Here is a 21,804-nt window from a genome sequence, read left to right as displayed (position 1 = left end):
TTCTGAACCTGTACTGGGAGAAAAACAATAAGGGATTAAAAACGAAATCATATGCAAATCTATTAATATAATAATATATATATTCTCATTAAACCATGAAAAATATGGTTATAAAAAAAATTCAAAATGAGATTGAATTTAACAAGTGCTTTTCAATCATAGTTGATGGCACATATGATGTTTAGAAATCAGAAGCAATAGCTTTGACAGTAAGATATGTTGAAAATAGTAAGACGCCGAAGCCTGTTGAAAGACTGATTGACATATATTGTACGGGAAATACCACAGGTCTCGATATTAAGCATAGTATAATATCCAAACTTGGCTCGATGAATTTACCCCTTGAATTCCTAGTTGGGCAAAGTTATGATGGCGCCTCAAATATGAGTGGAAGAATCAATGGTGTGCAGGCCTTGATTAGAGCAGAGGCGCCAAAGGCAGCTTTTATTTGGTGTTATTGTCATTGATTAAATTTAATATTGTTCAATTATGCCAATCAATTAAAGAACTTCGAAATGTTCTAGGAATACTAGATGAGATTTATATCTATTTTAATGGTGTAAAAAGATATGAGGTACTCAAAAAATGTCAGTGTAATGATCTGAAAAAATTGCAACGATTTCTACGCATCAAGAATACAACTCGATACGGTAATAGTACCTTATTTAATTATATTTAAAATGTTATTTTATTTAGAAGCTGGCTATCGTCATATAAAGCTATTGCTATTTTTTTTCTACTTTATGATGCCTTGAGGGCAGCTTTAACAAATTTAAAGGATTCTGAAGATCCTGCCACTTCCACTATGGCTAGTGCTTAGTCTTTAGAATAGAAAAATTTGATTTTATCTTATCACTTAGTGTTTTGGATTCAATTGGCAAAAGATTGCTTGATTAATTTGAGAAGTATAATATAAATTATTGTCTTAATTATTTTTTAATTTAATAGATAATAACACTGAATTTTTGGATGTTTTTTCAAAGGTATAAGATTTTATGAAGGAGAGAAATCTACCTTTTGATTTTGAAAGTTCTAGACTTCAAAAATTACAATCTAATAAGGAGATGTATATATATACTTTCATCATTAAATATAGAAATTTTTTTTAGCTTTAAAATAGGTGTGTTTTATGCTGCACTCGATTTAATTATTATGCAGTTTAACGAAAGATTTAATGATGATTTGATGAAATTTTTACATCAAACATCATTTTTTTACGCCAAAGGGAATGGCAGAAAAATCAATTATTCGAGGATATCTGTGAATTTTACAATTTAAATTCAAGTCGAATTTTCAAAGAAATGTTGAAGTTTAGAAATATTTATAAGATGGCCAAAATGGGGAATGTAATTATTACTCATGACCTAGAGGTTGAAGAATTTAAAGATTTGTCAGATGAGAATTGTAAATTTATTTAATTAGAATATTTTTGCCAATACATTATTTAGCTTCTTCTGATGATGATGATAATTCAGGGACTTACGATTCAGATTGGAAAAACTATTCATTTATTTTACCTTATCGTCTACTTTAAAATTTTTCAGCTTTCCCTAATTTAAGAATTTTATATAAATATTTATTAACCATTCCTACAACCTCATGTACTGCCGAAAGAGTCATGAGTAAAATTAAATTAATTAATACAAGACTTCGTAGTATCATGAAAGATTCATTTCTCAATAATTTAACCATATTATCAATGGAAAAAAAATTTATTTAAACAATTAAATATTGATGAAATTATAAATTCTTTCGCTTTCTCTTTCCCATATTTATCTAAATTATTAATTTAAAAATAATATTTATAAAGTATATATTTTTTGCATTTTATTTATATTATTTATTAAAAATTGATGCAATAAAAATTATTTTTGAAATTTATGGGTGTCATAAAATAATTATTATTTTTTCGGAAAGGGGGGGGGGGTACTTTTCAGGGGAGTATTCTGCTTCATTCGCTCAGAAAGTGTAGGGGCCACTGTCGTCAGTTAAGGTATTATCATATGTCATTGAGTAGAACTTATCAAGCGCCATTTAGGGATTAGGATGAAAGAGTGCTAATAAGACCTAAATTCTATAAGTACTCTATTTAAAAAAATTTTTTATCAATCCAAGAATGAATTATTTTAAATTGGAGTTGAGACAAAATTCTGGAAGGAAGGGGGGGGGGCTATCTTAACCAAGGGAGATCTCACATCAGTCATTGGACAAACGTGAAACGAGTTGAAAAGTAAGTTAACAAAATAATAGAGAACGAATGGGGGGGGGCTTAATTTGAGGATGATAAAGGGAGAGAGAAAGGAGAAAAATGGCAACTTTTCTTTTTATCCTCCTCAAATTCTGCCGTTGTTTCTATTAACATTGAAGAATGGGCGACGATTTTTAGCATCTACAGAATAATAGCTTTTTCTGCGCAACCAGATAATCTATATATTTTCTTGGTCTTTGAGACTTGAAGCGAATATATTTTATCGAACAAAAATACTATCGATATTATGGGGAAAAAAAAACTATAAGGTTACCACCATTTCGAACCGCGACAATCCAAGCGTTCTCGAACGAGAAGAAATAGTTATGACGAAAATGAGCGAAAAACCTTTTACCCTGCTCAAATACCTGAAGCCCTCTACGCCTTACCATATTTCGGTGAGGGCTACCTCCATTATTGGACCCGGTGATTGGTCGGAACCTCTAGCGATCACTACTTTGGAAGACGGTAATTTTCGGGAGGCGGGGCGGGCGGGGTGAATATAGTTTTAATATTTTATATTTACAAATCGTGTTATATCTTGGGGATGATTTCGAGATATCATTATCAGTAAAATGCAGAACTTTGATAATTCTTGTAAGGATGGTGAGAGAAACCATAATTTCGTTTTTAATATGGAGTTAACTAGGTAAGGAAATTTTGACGAGACGCTATTAACGATAGGAATTACATTTATTTATGTTTTGTTCTTTCAGTGTAAAATTATTTAGAACACGTCTTCTAATATACTATAATATTCTCATTTTTATGCTACTAAATATGATATAAATTTAAATATTAATCAAACCTTTCCTAATTTTTAATATAATTTATTCATCAAATCCTTAAAGTTCCATCGTCTCCACCCAAAAACATTAGAGTTAGAGCTTTGAGCGATACAGAGTTCAGCGTAAAATGGGAAAAACCCGACAATTCAAATGGACTAATAAAAGTGATTTAATATTTTTTTTGGATTAAAACAATATGATTTGCATGTTTTAGTAGAAGGAAAGAAAGGAAAGGGATAAAAAAAAGTCCAATTAATCATTCAATTTTATCCTCAAAGGCTTACATCCTTTACTACACCAACATTACGAACCTCGAAAGTATTTCCCAATTACAATTAGCTTCTGACTCCGACGACCCGAAGAATTTCGAGAATATTCGACGCGTCTTTTCTCATACTAACGATCACTTGCCTTTGTCTCGATGGAAAGAGTTGGTTTTACCTAATCAAGATCAATCGAAGATGATGGTTTTTACCGTAAAAAATTTGGAACCCCTAACCCTCTACACCGTTAGGATGAGAGTCGCCAATTCGTTGGGTCGGAGCGCACCATCCGACCCCGTATCAGTTTTTACTTCTCCCGAAAGTAATGCTCTCTATATACATTATTTCATGCAACAAATGTCGTATTTGAGTTGTGGTATATTTTGTTATCTTTCATTAATTATAAGAATTGATTTTGCTTAACAAGTCTGATTGAACCGAACGCTAGACTAAGGTTGAAAAAAAAACCCCTGTTTTTTAAAGATATTGTCCTCTTTCTAAATAGGATATCTACCCGAAAATATAATAATTAGCATAAAATCTCTTCACACCTCATTAATACGTATAGGTCTATAAGCGGAGTTTTAGCCCCCACCCATACTTTGGACCGGCTGGTTTTAAAAAATAATATTTAGACGAGTGGACGAAAAAATCGGACGAAAGGATCAGTTAAACATTTTTTTAAAAATGATTGAACGGGCGTGTGAATTTTCGTTGGAAACCAGCGGGTGGTTTATAAAAATTTAAAACAAATGGCGGGCGGGCTTTGGGGTTTAAACTCGCCCATTGCAGTTAACTCCCTCTAATTTCAAAAAAAAAAATTTAACAACGTATTATCTCTTTTATTAAACCAGATATTTAATAAGTAATTTATATAACGCCGATTCCATTATTCCTTTTTTGACTAACACTAGTACCAGGTCAAATCACTAATTTCGCCGGGAAGGTACTCAATAGAACGAGCGTTATTCTTAGTTGGTCGCAGAGTTATGATTTTGAATTGTTTACATCCTATCTCTTATACGTATGGAAGGCGGAAGCGTCTAAAAATGGTCACGGTGACAATGATAGCATGCGAATCGTTATCGATAACGTAAAAAAAATATATATATGGATTTATGATGTAAAATGATTAGTTTATTTTTTATTAGGGAAATTACAATTAAGATCTTTTTATTTATTTATTTTTTTTGTAAAAAAAATCAGCCAGGTGTTTTAAATTACACGCTTATCAATCTGGTTACCGGTACCTTATATCAAGCGAGGATCGCGTTGATATCTGGACAATATATGGGGGTTCCTTCTAATACTATCACCTTAATAACTCCATCTACTGGTTTAATGCGCTTAATTTATATCTATTATTTATTTATTTTTGAAGGTGGTGGTGGTGGGGGGGGGGGGGGGGTGGATTGATGTTATTTTAATTTGACGATATAAAATATCTATCTATTCGATATCTGTAAAATAAGGATTACTCTATGACTTAGACCTATCAGGGCAGAGGTCTTTCTTCCTTGTAAAAACTTCTCCCTATAACCTAAAACCCCTGTTTCTATAAAAATTTTAGCTTGCCCCCACCCAGTTTCACGTAGGTTTGCTTGGAGGTGTCTGGTAACGCGTTATGGGATGCCAATTTTTTTAACATTTTTTTTAAAAGTATTATCTAATGATTAAGTATTTTTGGACAATTATTTTTACATTCTTAAAGTATCCCGCTACGTATATCGAGATACAATATCAAAATATTTGTGGTGTTCTCGATACATTTTTTTAGGCAACTTATCAGTTTTGAAAAAATATCTTTTTTTAACTGATTATAATTAATCATTTAATTTAATACAAATTTTTTTTATATATTTAATTCAAAAATTAAATATTAAAACCTTATTCTAAAAACATTCTTGACATCGAGTTTTATAATTTGTTTCTTACTTTGTATTAGGAGTTAGGGCCCATATCACGCTGACGTTTTTAATAATATGCGAAAATAATAGCACGTTATTGGCAGGATTGGGCAGTATCTCGCGAATATTTGTATCTTTTTTTTTTAATTTGATAAAATATCTTGTATCTAAGATAACAATTATTTAAAAGTATCTGTAACTTAATCAACTTTGTATTCAAAAAGATACAGATACTTTAAAAAAAGGTAGTGCTAATACCCTGTACCATTATATACACTAGCTGAAAATTCTCTAAATAGGAAATTTAAAAAAAAACAACAAGATTATTTTGCATATTTATGCATAATTAGCTGTATCCTTATTTGGATCCTAATATGAATGGGAAATATGTCCGTTTGGCAGGGCAGTCATGACCACTTAAAATTATCTATATTTTTTATGGGAGAGCGGTATTAATTAATCGGAGATGCACTGATATATTCATGATATCGTTTAGTATCGGTCGATATTTTAACATTTTACAGATATAATTGACCTATTTATCAGCTAAAAAGCTATCAGGTTTGGGCATCGGTTATAAGTTATGACGGTTATATCGGGTTAAGTACCGATTATAAATGTTTTATATTGGGTTGAGTACAATGACATATAATTATACCTAGACTGACGATCCATTCATTAAAGGGGTGCATCAATGAAAACAGCTGGGGACTCCATTTTGATTACCCGTATCATTATTAAAAATTTTAAACGAGAGGCCAATTTATTCCTATATCTGACGCAAACCCTATTAAAGAATTCCCTGATCTTCGAGATAATAAGTAAGCAAGTTATCAATTTAATAGTATTTTTTAACATGAGAATAAATTACCATATAGGGTTACCAATATGGCGGGTCCAGCTGATTCACATTCAACCACCATATCAAATGCATCATTATGAATGCATCGTCAGTCTAGGTATTATTATGTGTCATTGGTTGAGTATCGTTTATTAGCTGGATCGTGTGAGTCATTATTAACGTTACATCATATTCTAAATCGATTAAAATAAGAGTACTTTGATTTATACTCTTAATACCCGCAAGTAGTGTTGTTAAACGGCTCATTTTGAGCCGATTTTTAAGAACGGCTAACTCGATATTTGAGCCTGAAAAATATAGCCTAAGCCTTGAGATTTCTCTAATAGATGTCCTAACCTTGGTTCCTTCTACAAGCAAAATCCTCAGGCTTAAGTTCAATTATTCTGGGTGAAATAATGAGTTAGCCGTTTTTAAAAATCGGCTCAAAACGAGCCGTTTAACAACACTACCCACAAGAATTACTTCTCAATTTCTAATAATATATACTATATTTTTTTAAACACAATTTTGTGCTCGCTGTGGCCGAATGTCGTTGCTTGCTAAAAAAAAAAAAATATGTCAAATGTCTTCATTTTATTAAATATTTGTAATTTCGTTCCGCTCGATTCCGCATCGCTTATCGTCTCGCGCGCGTTACTACAATTGAAATAAAACCGTTCGAAATATATCGCCAAAACAAATCGGATCGGTAGAAAATAAGGATGATGATGATGTCGATTTCGCAAATATCGGCGAAATGCCTACAAGATACGAAAACAATTTTCTAAAGCTTAGCGGTCTGCCACTCAATGGAGTCAGCTTACGCGTTGTAGCGGTCATAGACGGGCGTTTTTGGGCCCATTTCAACGAGGAGGAAGATGTGAAGACTATTAAAGGGTTTATTATCCATTCTATGACTGCTCCTTCAAACGCGACAGACATTATTTATGGCAGCGAATCGCCGAAAAATATATTCGTTTCTTTGTCCGAAGCGAACACCCCCGATCCCGAGGCAAAAGGGGAACCCCGAAATGATTTTCATGTCTCTAGTAAAACTTTGAGTAGAGAAATAACGGGACTTAGACCATTCACGCTCTATAAGATTTGGATGGATGTACGAGATACAAAATACCCTTTAGGAAATGCCCGCTATAGTTCCGCACCCATATTCGTAAAGACTGCGGAAGACGGTAAATATCATATTGTTGATTAATTTTGAATTTAATTATTTTATACACGCTACGTTTTTTGACGCTTATTTTTAATAACGTGAAATTGTGTTCTGAGAAGTTGCTCGAATGGCTTATCATTGTTAATAGTAAAAAGAAAAAAATCTTTCGCTTCTTCGTGGCTAATGGCTGGTTTTTTTTTTGTGTCGTTGAATACTCCTATCTTTATTACAGATTTTCCTCGCATTCACAGTTGGCGCGAATTCGCGACAATCCTTTTCCCGCTATCTGTGAATACAGGATTTAACCCAACTCCCATATCAATATTACAAATACTCTTCTAGTAGTGAACGATTTTTGATCAAATTTTACCTTAAAAAATCTTTCAGGAATGAAATCACACATTTATTTTAAGATATGTGTGTGAAATAATTCCGACATTTTTATCTTACGTAATTTAATTTTTTTGATATTATGTAATCAAGTTTAAAAAAAAAAAAACTTTTATCGAAAATCATCCCCCCCCCCACCCCAGCTACTTTCTACATATTTTTTTTTGACTTTAAGGTATATATATACGAACTAATTAATAATACTGACCCAAAATTGACGATTTATTTATTTTAAAAAAAAGTATACATACACTTAAAATCTATTAATGTCATTGGTCTAGTAATGTTAAGAAACCTGATTTGGGCCGATTTTTAAAAACGGCACGATTAAGATTTTAGCCATAATATAATACTGCGTAAGCCTCGAGATTTGGCAAGTAGAAGATCAAACCTATCTGCCATCTGTGAGCAAAATTATCAGTCTTCTTACACAATATTATCTTGATTATAATCTTAATATGGCGCCTTTTTTAAAAATCCACCCGAATCCGGCTTTTTAACAGCCACTTGACATTTTGTTTGCTTTTTTTTACTCTTGATTCTTATTTTCGCTTTCTTTCCTTGAGAAAAGAGAGAGAAGAGAAGAGAAGAGAAGAGAAGGTATCAAGATACAATTATCCAAATTTGATTTTATTTACAAAATAATTTTACTTGGATATTTACCTTGACTGTCAATCAATTCAGTCATTAAAATGCATTCTGTAGTGTAGGGTTGAATTGAAAAAAATAGGGTCGACAGGCCATTTTAGTTTTCCGATATTTAAATTATTTTTTTATATATAGATAAATGAATCTTATATATTTATATATATATGAAGTTTTCATGAAAAAATTTTAAAGTAAAATTATTCATATCGGGAAACCAAGATGGTGTATTAACCCAGCTGATTTCTATCGTTATTTATTTGTCGTGAAATGCATATACTTACCTTATAATCTCTTTCGATCAATATTTTTGAGTAATTTACTAATAAATTTTTTTTTTATATGCAGTTAGGTTTGGACATAACCTAGAAATTAAAAATGATAGAAATCTCTTATATATTTTTTTAAAAACAAATAAACTCACAAATACCTTATAAAATTAAGAAAGAAAAAACTTACAATTTAGGACGCTTAACATATACATATATGCTGATAAGATTTCTGCCTTTTGTCGGTTAAAAACAAGAACATATGTTTTAATTCAATTTTTGATAGTGCTTTGGAGCTTCTTGCTTTTTTCTCCCTCACATTCATAACTATACCTCACTCTAATACTACAATTGGATATAGTTCCACTCTTTTTTGATAACTATACATCTGAGTTACGAGGTTTGTTAGTACCCTTGAGAAAAAAATGGCCTACATATAAATCTCGTTCGCTCACTTTGAGCAGGTCTGTGACCACGTGCTAGATAATATATATATATGTGTGTTAATAATACGATTGGTGATAAGACTAGATAATTGGGCCATAAAATATGAAAAAGGAAAAACGAGCGAATTAAAAATGTCAAAGAATGAAATTCATATATGGATTAAAAGAGATGCGATACTATAGATTATAGATTCCGTGTAAAATGTTATAGCATCGTGTCATATGCCCCCCCCCAACTCCCAAGCCCATTTACCACTTATGAATTAATTTTAAAAATGATGAATAAATAATATAAACTTATATCTATTACTATATATGTATATAATATCAGAATATGAATGGAAATAATTTTCAATTCCCCTCAGAGATAATTCATATTCTACAATATATATATATGAGAGATAATTTACCCATATGAGTTGAGTTATATTTATAATGTTGTTCGGAGAATTGTATTGTATATTATTAATATTATAAAGAGAAAAAATTTATCTTTTTATTTGTCACATGATTGCCGCTCAAAATTCATTTGTGGCGATTACTTATTATATTATCACCAACTTTTTGCTGATTGGATCGGCTAGTTCCTTTTTATTTTTAAGAATATTGGTTATCGACCAATCCGATTAATCAAAATGGCGAAAGACTCTAATGAACACGCACTATTTGTGGATGGGAGGAAAGGGGAAGTCGGTTTGCTCAGTTTTATAATGGAGTTTGACCAATTAGCCAGCTGTTCTTTTCTTTTTTAGAGGAGTTATAAATTTATGTTAAAATTATTCAAAATTAGATTTTAACCCTTTAAATAGTAAAATGTATGATCTCTCTCTTCGTGGTTTATTTTGAATTATTCCTAATTTTTTTTTTATAATTTTAATTTTATTGTATTGTTTTTCAAATTACGCATCTGCCTTTTATCATTCATTACGCATTTTTGTTCAAAAATATTTTGCGTATTTATTATAAGTAGAAAATATATAAACTAGAAAATCCCTTTTTTTTGCGCACCCTCTTTTAATCCTCGTTCATATTTAACCGCGAATTTGCACTAACTGCGAATGGGAGATTACCTAGCCATTCACAGGTAGCGCGAATTCGCGGTGAAGTATACAAAAATAGGTTCTATTTTTGAGTATTCTATTTTTTCTATAACTAATTTATAAAAGGTTTTATATAATCCCTGAAAATATTTTTTGGTTGAGTAAACTAGTGTTTGTTAAAGGGTTTTTTTTAAATAATTACTAAACCGTTACTTTTTAGCCACAACAAATGTTGGTCTAAACATTGAGATTAGGTGTCCAAACCTTTGTGTTCATCTATGACCAAAATCTTTAAAATATTGAATTATTTATAAATAATTGTTATAGTGATGGTTAGAACAGTTTAGCTTGATATTTATCTAGGATAAAACCGCTACTCGAAATATAAAATATCTTTTATCGACATTTTGAATATTTTTTGTTAAAAAAATTGGTATTTCTGTCCTGGAAGATTTTTCTCTCATAGATGGCTGGACATCTATTACCAAAATATCGAGGTTACAAATCGGCTCAAAATCGAGGCATTTAACAACATTGGGAAGAAAGAGAACAACATTAATTTCTACTTTTTTTTATTTCACGACATTCATTATTTTATCCCGGCCCGAATTTATATATTTTTCGGGACCCGACCCCGGTTTCGAGCCAACTTATAAGGCCCTAATCGGGTTCGGCTAATTTCAATTTTTAACACTTTTCTTATCTCAGCTTATGTTTTTTTTATCCCCTCTTTTATCATTACACGCATATAGTGTTGTTAAACGGCTCGAATTTTTAAAAAACGGCCAAACCAATATCTTATAGTCAAAAAAAGATATTACGCAATCCTGGAGATTTTGCTCAGAAATGGCTGAATGATTTGGACAACTTTTAACGAAATCTCGAGGCTTGGCTAGAATCTTAATTTTAAATTGGCCAACTCTAACCCCATTTAACAACATTGCACACGCAAGTCGTTGCACTGTTGTCCGCTGTGTTTAATTAAAGTCGCAAGATAAAATAAAATAGTATATAATTCTTAGCGAAGATGTTCAATATATCAAAAAACCAAATTATTTATGTATGGATGGATAAAAATAAAATACCAAAAAAATATAATTATTTTTCCTTTTTAAATGATTTACACACTTGGTTTGATTTATTTGATTAATTAAATTTTATATTTTGGAAGGATTAAAGAATCTTCTTTGCGATGAAACATCCATAATGTGACCGACCGGGTGGTTAATATTAACTGCTCATTTTAGATTTCGAAAGTGAAGGAAGTGGGGTGGTCTCAGTTTTCTTCGGTCATAATAAACCCACCACTCCCCCCTTCTCTTTTCTTGCCTTTTTTTTTTATTAAAGTTCGAAATTTGACGTATATTTTCTTTTTTTAAGGCTTTATTTTTATAAATGACTTTCTCACTCGTAAATCATGAAGGAAACACGTATATCCAATATAATAATTTATAAGGGATATATAATAAATTATTTATTTTTCTTATATAGTATTTTTTAGTACGGTTTGTTTTGTTAATGGTTAAATAGCTGACCGGATAAAATCCGTTAACATTGAGGGGTTAACTTCTTCCTAATTTGAGGCTGCTGTTTTATTTTATTTTTTAAAGAAGAGCACCGAGGTCAAAGGGATAGTTTTCTGTTTAAAAACTTGATTTATTACGATTTTTTTTAGCCGGCTAAAAAAAACTGGACTTTGGAAGGTTAGAAATATAGTATCCAACTATCGTTTTTTTGATGTTAGCAATGTCATATAATAATACCTAGACTGACGATGCATTCATTAAAAGTGTATATCAATGAAAACAACTGGGGACGCCATTTTGATTACCCAATACCGGTGTAACAATTCAGGTTCTGTTTAGATCCCTGCATGCAGGTCGCTGATATAAGTTGGTTTTGCTATACTCATTATAATAATAATTAAACTCTCTTCATTTTTTTTTAATGGAAAACATGTACATTTACGCGACCAATAAAAACAAGCAAATCATTTTATTAAGAAAGTTGTTTATTATATACAGAATAATATTAATTACCGTAACACGATATCCAAATTTATTCAATATGGATCTTGGTTATTTTTGGCGTCAGTTTTCTAATCTTTTCGAAGATTTTAAAATATCAGTGAAGCCATATGTAATCAAAAACATATTAGTTTCTTCCCCTTCTATCCCTCATCACACGGATATCTAAGAAGAAGAAATACGAGAAAAGAGCTAAAAATAATTATAGTTTGTTTTTCTTTTGTTTGAAAATTTATATGCATAGTAATAAGAAATCTATTTTAAAATGTAACTTATTTTTTTTTTTTAAAAAACTTATGACAGTCAATTAAACTTGCTTCTTTATGTCACTTTCGTATAAAAATTTCTGTGATATTATAAAAATAAAAAAAATTAATGCCATTTATACTGAAAAATTTTTAAGTTATGATTCGGTGATATTTTTAAGCGAAAATATTATCATACAAATCTCAATTTTTTGAATATGATAAAAATTTCGATATTTGTCCCCTTCCCCAAACACATATTTTAAAGATGGATATCGACTAGGGTATTATACCACCCTCAACGCCAAGATGGCGAACTCTTAACGGATGGATAGGTTTTAGACCAAACACTTAAAATGTTGGTCTAGCCTTGTGGTACGAATATAAAGTTCAGGCAATCATTCAGAGATTCACATATTGATTTAGCCAAATATTTTTCGTAATCTATTAACTTTAGCTTTCGACTTGTGGTGACCATTGTGGGCGCCGGGATGGTGAAGCAACTCATATTTCACAAAATTAAATGTCACATGTTGCAGGAAGAATGGATAAAAAGATTATTCCTATTTTTTTTCAAATATCTTTTGTGGTAAATGATGAAAATAAATCTAATACATAAATAATAATCGAATTTTTTTATTAATTGTTCTCTTAATTTAAAGATATATATCATTCATTATTTTTCTTCTTGCTAAACTATACATTTTTATTATTGTAAAAAATAAAATAGGTAAACAATGGTCCTGGCTAGGGAAGCGCCATCTTTATTTATATTATTTATTTTATTATATTTATTTTTTTATTGTATTATTTTTAAAGAATATAAATAATTAAATATCAAATAAAAATAATACATTAAAATTTATGCCCCTGTTGTAAAAAAAAAGAAAGAATGCTATGAAATTGTAAATGATATGATGGTTATTTTATATTTCCCCTCCCCCCCTCCTCCTTCCAATCATAAATATTGATTTTAAAATTAAAATTCAAAAAAAAATAAATTTTATTTTAAAAAATTGACGAAATTTTTTTTTATTAAAAACGAAAAATTTATATATATTTGGCTTTAATAAAAAAAAATCGATGCCCAGAATAACTATTATAAATTTAAATTATATTGTTTTTCTCTCAAATTTACCATCTTAAAATGCGAGCGGTTCTTAATCCGGTTACCTTATTGGTCAATTTGTTTGGCAGTTAGATGCAGACGATCCCGAATCGGGTGAACCTATGGGTCAATTTATTTTATCACGTGGTACATTCACTATTCTCTTGCGGCGAATATAGCATCATCTCTGCCTGGAGCTCGACTAAATTTATTTTTCTATGTTACGGCAAAATATTTTTATTATTACTCATATGTTCGGAATTCATATCGTTATCCCACGAGGAGTATTCCGATAAAGGTGACATCTTGGATCATAATTATTCACATCTGAGAATAAAGAGAAACGCTGACTTCAAGAGGCAGAAATCAAAGGTCAGTTTAGATGATCTATTCACGTCTTCAAGCATAAGAACTAGAAGGCACGAAGAAGGCAGGAGTAAGAGCAACGTACTTTTATCCTTTTTAGAAAAGAATTCTCTGATCCTCAAGGAAAATGAGCGAAACAACGCCAGAAACTTGATTTTTGACTCCAAAAAGGGCGGCGTCGATTCTTTGGTAACACCTGTTAACCTAGAAAGTTCTTGGGAAAACATAGGTTTTTTTTTTAAAAAAAAATGATTTCTTTATAAGTTATAGCGAACCATATTTACCGGTCGTTGAGCGTAACACTGTTTGTTTACGCGACCCGAATCCTGACCTGCAAAATTATCCCGCGTTGACCTCTGCCGTTATCTATGTATCGTTTCATTTTTCATGGTTATTTCTGAGGTGCGCTTAAAATTTTTTTAATCTACAACCGTCCCTACTCTAATACAAAATTAATTGAACATTCCCAACCAGAAAATAAGCTTAATTATCCCACTCCATTTTTTTATCCCGACCTGAAAATAATTATAATTTCACGACGACCATTCAACCGGGTTTTCAACTGATCAGGTCGGTCGGGTTTGGTGGATCGATAGTAGCTATTAGGTTATTTTATTTTTAAATCTATTTTTTTTTATATCGCATTTTTATAAATGTGCAATAAAAATTTCCTTTTAAATTAAAAGGTAATAAATAAATTGTATTTAATTTTTTTTTATTATTATTTAAAATGAATCAACAAATTGAAAATATTTTATTGTATTTTTGGCCCTTTAAATCCTTAATCCTGTTAAAAGTGATAAAATTTAAATTTCTGATTCACTCAAAATCGGAAATAATATGGCACCTCACCTCCATCTTTGAAATCTGACATGTTCCATTTGTCTTACCAAGTTTTAATATGAAGGTCTCAAGAACATCGAATTATGAAATATTGGATAGGAAATTTATATCCAAATTTGGGCTAAAATAAAGTTTAAAATTTCTAAACCTGTATTTGGGTTCCAAGAATGCCTTCTTTCTGCCACAGAGTTTTCTAAATCATGTGATTTTTAGTAATCATATTTGTGCCTATAAAATTGGGCGCTCACAAAGATGTTTTTAAAAAAAGCCAAACCCAACTATTTCCTCTCCTGATTGAATTGGACCAATAGTAGTGTTGTTAAACGGCTGTTCAAAATTCTAACCAGAAAAATATTACCCAAGTTTCGAGATTTCGCTAATAGATATCCAAACCTTTGTGTCATCTATGGGAAAATTCTTTAGGCTTGTTTAATATTTTTCTGGATTAAAAATAGATTTAGCCATTTTTTTAAATCGGCTTCACTAACCAATACTCATTACCATTTATATAAATATTTATCTAAATTTGATTTTTTTTAACGGAAATTTTAAATACAAAAGATTAAAATTAAAAAAAAAATCAATAACCGCAAAATTTTTCAAAAAAAAACAAATATTTGATTTGCAGTGAGCGACTTGTGTTTAAATATTTCATTCGTATTCGATTCAAATAATTTCTTATTCCTGCGCATCGAGTCGAATAGATTTTGATTGGCCTAATATAGACTTATTCTAGAAGCAAATAAATTCCAACACATCCTTCTTTTTTTTAAGAATTCTAAAATAAGTTTACCGAATAAGAATGAAGTTTTCTAGACTACAAAAAAGAGAGATAATTTTACGGGTATCATTCACTCATAGGAATATCAAGAATTTCGCTAAGTGGGGGAGGTTAATTTTATTGGAGATTGTTAGGTCCACTTACTGTGAATTATAGTCGTTATTTTTATGTTTTTTACAAATTTTTCTTTTAATTCTTCCTTATAATGATAAAAGGGTGTTCATGTTTATTCGTAAAATAAAAATTAGGACACTTTTTTGTGGTTAGGTCGAAAACATAAACATCCTTTTTTTATAAAACTAAAATTTCTCGAAGATATATTTTTGAACATCTTTATGTATTATGATTCTAAATGGAAAATGATGCTATTCAGAACTATTTTATTTTTAAAAAAATAAATTAGTCCACCGTATAGCGAAATACGCGGCAAAGCATACAAAAATTTTGTATAAATCGTCGTGAATTCGCCCTAACTGGGAATTCGGGGTTACTCTAGTGTCCTAATATTTCAGGTCATCCCCATTTTTTTTTAACACTTGTGAATGTGAACTTATTTAAAAAGTAACTAATTGAAGTCAGCTGTTTGCCATTTTGGATTCGATTTCGTTTGGTAATATAAAGTAGACGTATGAAATGATTTAAAATACCTATTATATAAATAAAAAATCTTAATGCCCATTTTTAAAAAAAAAACAATGTATAGAACGTAATCAAAATCGCGAGCAGCTGACTCATTCACACATTTGTCCACCATTTTTTATTATTATGTAAACGAGATTAGATAAGTTGGGCTTCACTCGTCCGATAATTTTTTTTAAAAATTAATTATCCAAACTATGAACGTATTTAATTTATATTTTGTTTCGTCGAACTAAAAATATAACATTTTTCGTGACTTTGTTGCGATACGGGCAATTAATATTCTTGTCTTGTTAATAGCTGTAACAAAAAATATAATAATAATATATTATTATATTTTTTACGGACACAATCGAAATCATTTAATTTAAAATCTTAATGTATCCCCATTCATCATATTTATAAGATAAATATTAAATATATATATAGTATAATATAAAAAATAGCCCCCCCCCCCTTTCCCAAAATTTTGCCAGTAATTTTATTTATAAATTCAATTTTTCTTTCTTTTTTTTACACTTATTCGAATATTAATTTGTCACACAAATCTTTCTGACATTATACGATATAAATAGTATGTTAGTATCATTAATTTTACCGAAATATTATCGTTGTTTTTGTTCCACTAGGAAGAAAAAAAAATTATTTTTTAAACGTAATTTTTTATCCAATTCATTAAGATGAAGATGTATTATAATAACTTTATGATTATAATATTATAATATATTCTCGGTTATTTTTGTCTAGGGAATTCTTCATGAAAAATTATTAATAATCTTAATAATGAATCTTTTAGTTATATATGGCGCGATTTGATCAATAACGTCTTTAATAGAGTTATAATAACGGATACCTTATTTTATGGCCAGAAATTGAAACGGTTAATAAACGCGACGCGTTCAGGTTTAATTAACTGTATATTGTATAATGACAAAAGGTAAAAAACGGTTTTGATTCTCATTCCAGTCAAGATATTTTTAAAGAAAAATGTCATGCGATTTTAATTGCTCGATAAGGAAATTTTAGCTTATTTTGACCAAATTAAGTTTTTTTTAAAAAAATTTAATAATATCTACTTCCCACAATTTATATATTAGAAGGAATTTTAAAAAAAATTTTTTTATAATAATTATTACCAAGGAAGGCCGATATGTTTAAATAATTTTTCTTTAATAACCAATAATATTTATTGGCCATTTCAAAAGCAAATCTATCCAGAGTTAATAAAAAATTTCCTAATATTATATTATGTCAAATTATACACTCACTCAATGGTTATGGCTGGGGTCATTGCTCTTTTTCTAGCCGGCTACAACAAAAAATCCCAGTTTTTTTTTGCGCCTCGAAATTGACGGCGAATTTTTTTAGCCGTTGCTCAACCAGAGACCTACATGGGCCGGCCCGCATGCCCATAGTATATAGGCTTGGGTCGGGCTTGGGAAATTTTTTAACATTCAATACGGGGCCGGCCAGGCTTGGGCCAAAAAAAATTTTTTACTGCTGGCCTGTTTGGTCAAAAAATTAAGGCCCATGAAGGTCTCTGTACTCAACTCTGGTAGAGCGAAAGATGATCAAATTATTAGACAGATTTATATTTATTCTATATGATAATTTATTTTATTATTTTTTTGGTCTATCATTTAATTTTAAATGAGATACATTTCCCCTTGCATTCACGGTTAGCGCGAATACAACGCGAATTCGAGCTAACGAATGCAGGGTTATGTCCAAAAATATCTCATTTTTTGGAGTGTTAACTTTTCGTCGAAAATATTTCCAAAAAAACTACCTTTTTTATTTATTATTGATTTTTTTTTCTCTGAACCTTTCGATGATTTTTTTTTTCAAAAATATTTTTTTTAAAGCAAATCAGATTGTAAATACATTTTATTTAGAAAGTAATAAGTATCGAAGCATTTTTTGAGCGCCAAATCCGATTTTGCCAAGATATCAACCAATCCGATTTTTCCTCGAAATAACTCTAGATAGGTTAGGCAATGGAAGAATTCGGCTCAGTTTACATCAGTGTTGTTAAACGGCAACTCAATATTTTATCCAGACAAATATTACGCAAGCCTGAAGATTTTGCTCATAGAAGGAACAAAGGTTTAGACATATGCTATCGAAATCTCGAGGCTTAGGCTATATTTTTCTGGCTAAAATATTGAGTTAGCTGTTCTAGTTTACATGCGCATGTCCCAACAATATCCGCTATTTTCCTTCGCTTTCTCTAAAGTTTAAGGCATTTTTTTATACCCTGTCCTTCCTTTTAATAATAACCTGTCATTACAGTTGGGGCATTCGCTCTATTTTATTCCTTTTTACGAGTTAAACCCAATTTTCAGACAGGAAATCTGGAAATTTTGCCGAGTTAAACCGAGTTTTTAAAATTAAAAAGTACCAACTCACCCTCAGTTTTTGGTCGTTGTTAGAAATTATAGCTCAACTTTGGAGAGAACGAAAATTTTTTTAAAAAAAATTTACCTCTCAACGCTTTTGATCTAACTTCATTAGATTACCCCAGTTTCCTTCCTTCTTATAATAAATAACTTTGCCACAGTGTTGTTAAATGGCTCGTTTTGAGCACGTTTTTAAAACCGGTTAACTCAATATTTTAGCCAGAAAAATATTCTCTAAGCCTTGAGATATCGATAACATATGTCTAGACCTTTGTTCCTTCTATGAACAAAATCCTCAGGCTTGCGTAATATTTTTCTGGGTAAAATATTGAGTTATAGCTGTTTTTAAAAAATTGGCTCAAAACGAGCCATTTATCAACACTACTTTGGCATTATAGTTGAGGGGCGAGTACCCTATTTAGACCGTTTTCGTTGGAGTAAACTATGTTTTTAGCCCGAAAACTAGAAAATCACCTTAAAGTTTTTTTTTTGTTGTCGTTAGAATGATTGTTCAACTTTGGAGAAGAATGGTGAAGTTTTTTTTGCCCGAAAACTAGTGATCGGCATCGGGCTTTATTTTTCAAGTCCTGCCCGACCCTAAATTTTTTTATAAAGTTATGCCCAGTCCGGCCCGAACCAGAAATTTTTATTGAAAAATTTACCTAGCCGGCCCGAATTTATTTAAGAAATTAATTTTTATAATTACTCAAAATAAACGATAAAAGTTATATGGCGTCAAGTTTTTTATAAATAAAATCAAATAATTTTATTTTACATAAAAAAAAATCAACATTAAATTGATAAATTTAGATATATTTTTAAAAAAATTATAGCCCAACCCAACCCGGCCCGAATTTTCTGATAAAATATAAGAGCCGGCCCGAACCCGATTTGGGTACTTTGCAGATCTCTACCGAAAACCAGTAGCTTACATTTTTTTAATTCACGGCTCAATGCTCGATCAGAATTTAGTCGATTATCCAAACTTTTAACTTATACCACATGTATTTTTTTAAATATATTGAAGAAAACACACAAATAAAATAGTTAATCCTAGTTAATGATGCCTATTATATTATGAATAAGATCAAAGATTAAATTACCAAAAATTTTTTTTATTTCGTGCGTTTTTGTCGTCCTAATTATCTCAATCCAGATATATATAATATATATTATATAAATAAATATCTTTTTTTTTCGCGTTTTAATTATGATTTATGATTAGAGCAGAGCAGAGCTCACATAACATTATAAAACCCAATCTCCCCAATATATTTCTCCATTCTTTATCATCTGAAACATTTTATTTATATATATATATATATATATATTGATTTATAAAAAAAAATTAAAAAATATCATGTATAATTATTTTATAAAACCCATTAGTAAAATTGCATTTGTATATTTTTTTATATTTTATATATATGTATAATAGTATATATTAGTACTTATAATATTATTACATAATAATAATTATTAAAAGATCTTTGTTAAAATGGAATATTTCTAGCAAATGGTTTTTCGATAATTATTACCCCCCTTACCCCTATTTTTAAAAGCAGTTTTTTTTAAGCTAGACATATTAATTTTATTAATTTTTTATTTAATAGATTGTCAAAACAAAACAAGTAAAAAAAAGAAGTCATTATTAGGAATTTTTTTTATATAATTTTGTCAATTTATCATTAATTTTTTTTATTACCTTATCCACCCCACCCCACTTACCTTTTTCAACTTAGTATCGATAAAAAAAAACTTGTTTAATTTGACCATTTTTGAATTATTTTTTCGTCTTGGAATTTTGTTCGCTTCGGAATCAATCCTACTTGATACGCTTATAGTTAGTGATAAAAAAACATACATTTTTCAAATTATTTGGCGAGGCAAATTTTACCTTGTTTTCCTATGTTCAAAGTGTACAGGTTTTACTCAGCACTTAACGAGAGATATAAAAAAAATTGTGGTAATTATCATCCATTTCTACTTTATAATAATAATCATCATTTATTTTATTTTGTATTCAATTCATTTTTTTTTGGTTTTATGACCATATTTTACCTGTCACATATCTACAGGTGTATATTTGACAATTTTATTTAAATTTTTTTTTTAGAAACATTATTCTTTTTGTATTATGACAGTTTTAGTTTGTATTTTTTTTAAAAAAAAATATTTGACATAATGACATGTTTAACCGACCACTGGCTAAAAAATAATGACATGTTTAACCTACCACTGGCAAATAAAATATATTACATAATGGCATGTTTTGCCAACCACTGGCTTAAAAATAAAGACATGTTTAGCCGACCACTGGCAAATAAAATATATTACATAATGACATGAACCGACCACGGAAAAAGAATATATGACATAATGACATGTTTAATCAATCACTGACAAAAAAATATATGTGACATGTTTAACCAACCACTGGCAAAAATATATATGACATAATGACATGTTTAACCGACCACTGGCAAAAAAATATATGTGACATGTTTAACCAACCACTGGCAAAAATATATTACATAATGACATGTTTAACCGACCACTGGCAAAAAAATATATGTGACATGTTTAACCTACCAATGGCAAATTTATATCTTTTCCTTGGCAATACATATGAAATGGTATTTATTTCTTTTTAGAGAAATTTGGTATTACCCCAAATGTCTGATGTTTAAAAGGTATTCGATTAGTTGGGCTTGGATAAGATATTATATATAAAAAAAATTTTTTTACTTAAGGCTGTGTCCAAAATATCAAAATAATTAAATCAAAAACTTTCAAAACTTTAATGAAAAAAATGAATAAATAAACTATTTTTAAAATATAAAATAAAAACATGCCCCAAAAACATATTTCTAGAAAATTTTATCAATTTCATAAAATTTGACATATGATTTCAATTAAATTTTGCAAAAAGGTTTTGAAGCTTAAAAAATGATTTTGGACACCGCTTAAATAAAACTTATAGAAATATATGTTATGCATCAATATCTTATGAATTTCAGAAAATTGTGCAATGCAATTAAATTTTGAAGTCGTTTATAATTTATATGAAAAATCTATGGAAAACGAATATAAATTAGAATATAGGTTCAAGAGTTCGTGACAAAATATTCCAGGGTAGGTATTCCCAGGGTGTTAACTTCTACTCAAACATGGTCAAATACATCTTCACAGTATCGTATGCTCTTTTGAAGATCAAAAAAAAACGTGCTAGAAAGATGATTTAAGGTTCGCTAAAAATAACCAGATTTTTGTAAAACTCTGGGTACTTCCAAACATGGATGGAGATACAGTTTCAGCGGCTAAAATAAGATTTTGATACCAATTTTTTTAATCAAAAATCTGTCTAGCTACAAATACCACATTTTTA

At 29.8% G+C, this 21,804-nt stretch overlaps 1 protein-coding gene across 3 annotated transcripts in view; it reads left to right on the top strand.

The window, feature by feature from the left end:
- LOC135928183 (receptor-type tyrosine-protein phosphatase F-like) overlaps window positions 1-21,804 on the top strand; it is a 69,186-nt gene that overhangs the window by 29,044 nt on the left and 18,338 nt on the right. For 2 of the 3 annotated variants that reach the window (XM_065464561.1, XM_065464562.1), the window contains 6 exons: window positions 2,518-2,716; window positions 3,100-3,200; window positions 3,315-3,621; window positions 4,214-4,392; window positions 4,506-4,635; window positions 6,761-7,237. In XM_065464561.1, coding sequence (XP_065320633.1) covers window positions 2,518-2,716; window positions 3,100-3,200; window positions 3,315-3,621; window positions 4,214-4,392; window positions 4,506-4,635; window positions 6,761-7,237 — 1,393 coding nt within the window. The remainder of the gene's footprint in view (window positions 1-2,517; window positions 2,717-3,099; window positions 3,201-3,314; window positions 3,622-4,213; window positions 4,393-4,505; window positions 4,636-6,760; window positions 7,238-21,804) is intronic. The other variant, XM_065464563.1, reaches the window with a different exon arrangement.

The sequence above is a fragment of the Gordionus sp. m RMFG-2023 genome, chromosome 4 (genome assembly GCF_954871325.1).
Source record: "Gordionus sp. m RMFG-2023 chromosome 4, tfGorSpeb1-WG-v2, whole genome shotgun sequence".
Lineage (NCBI taxonomy): Eukaryota > Metazoa > Nematomorpha > Gordioida > Chordodea > Parachordodidae > Gordionus > Gordionus sp. m RMFG-2023.
The sequence above is the reverse complement of the archived record's forward strand: the minus strand, read 5'-3'. Positions and strand labels throughout refer to the sequence as shown.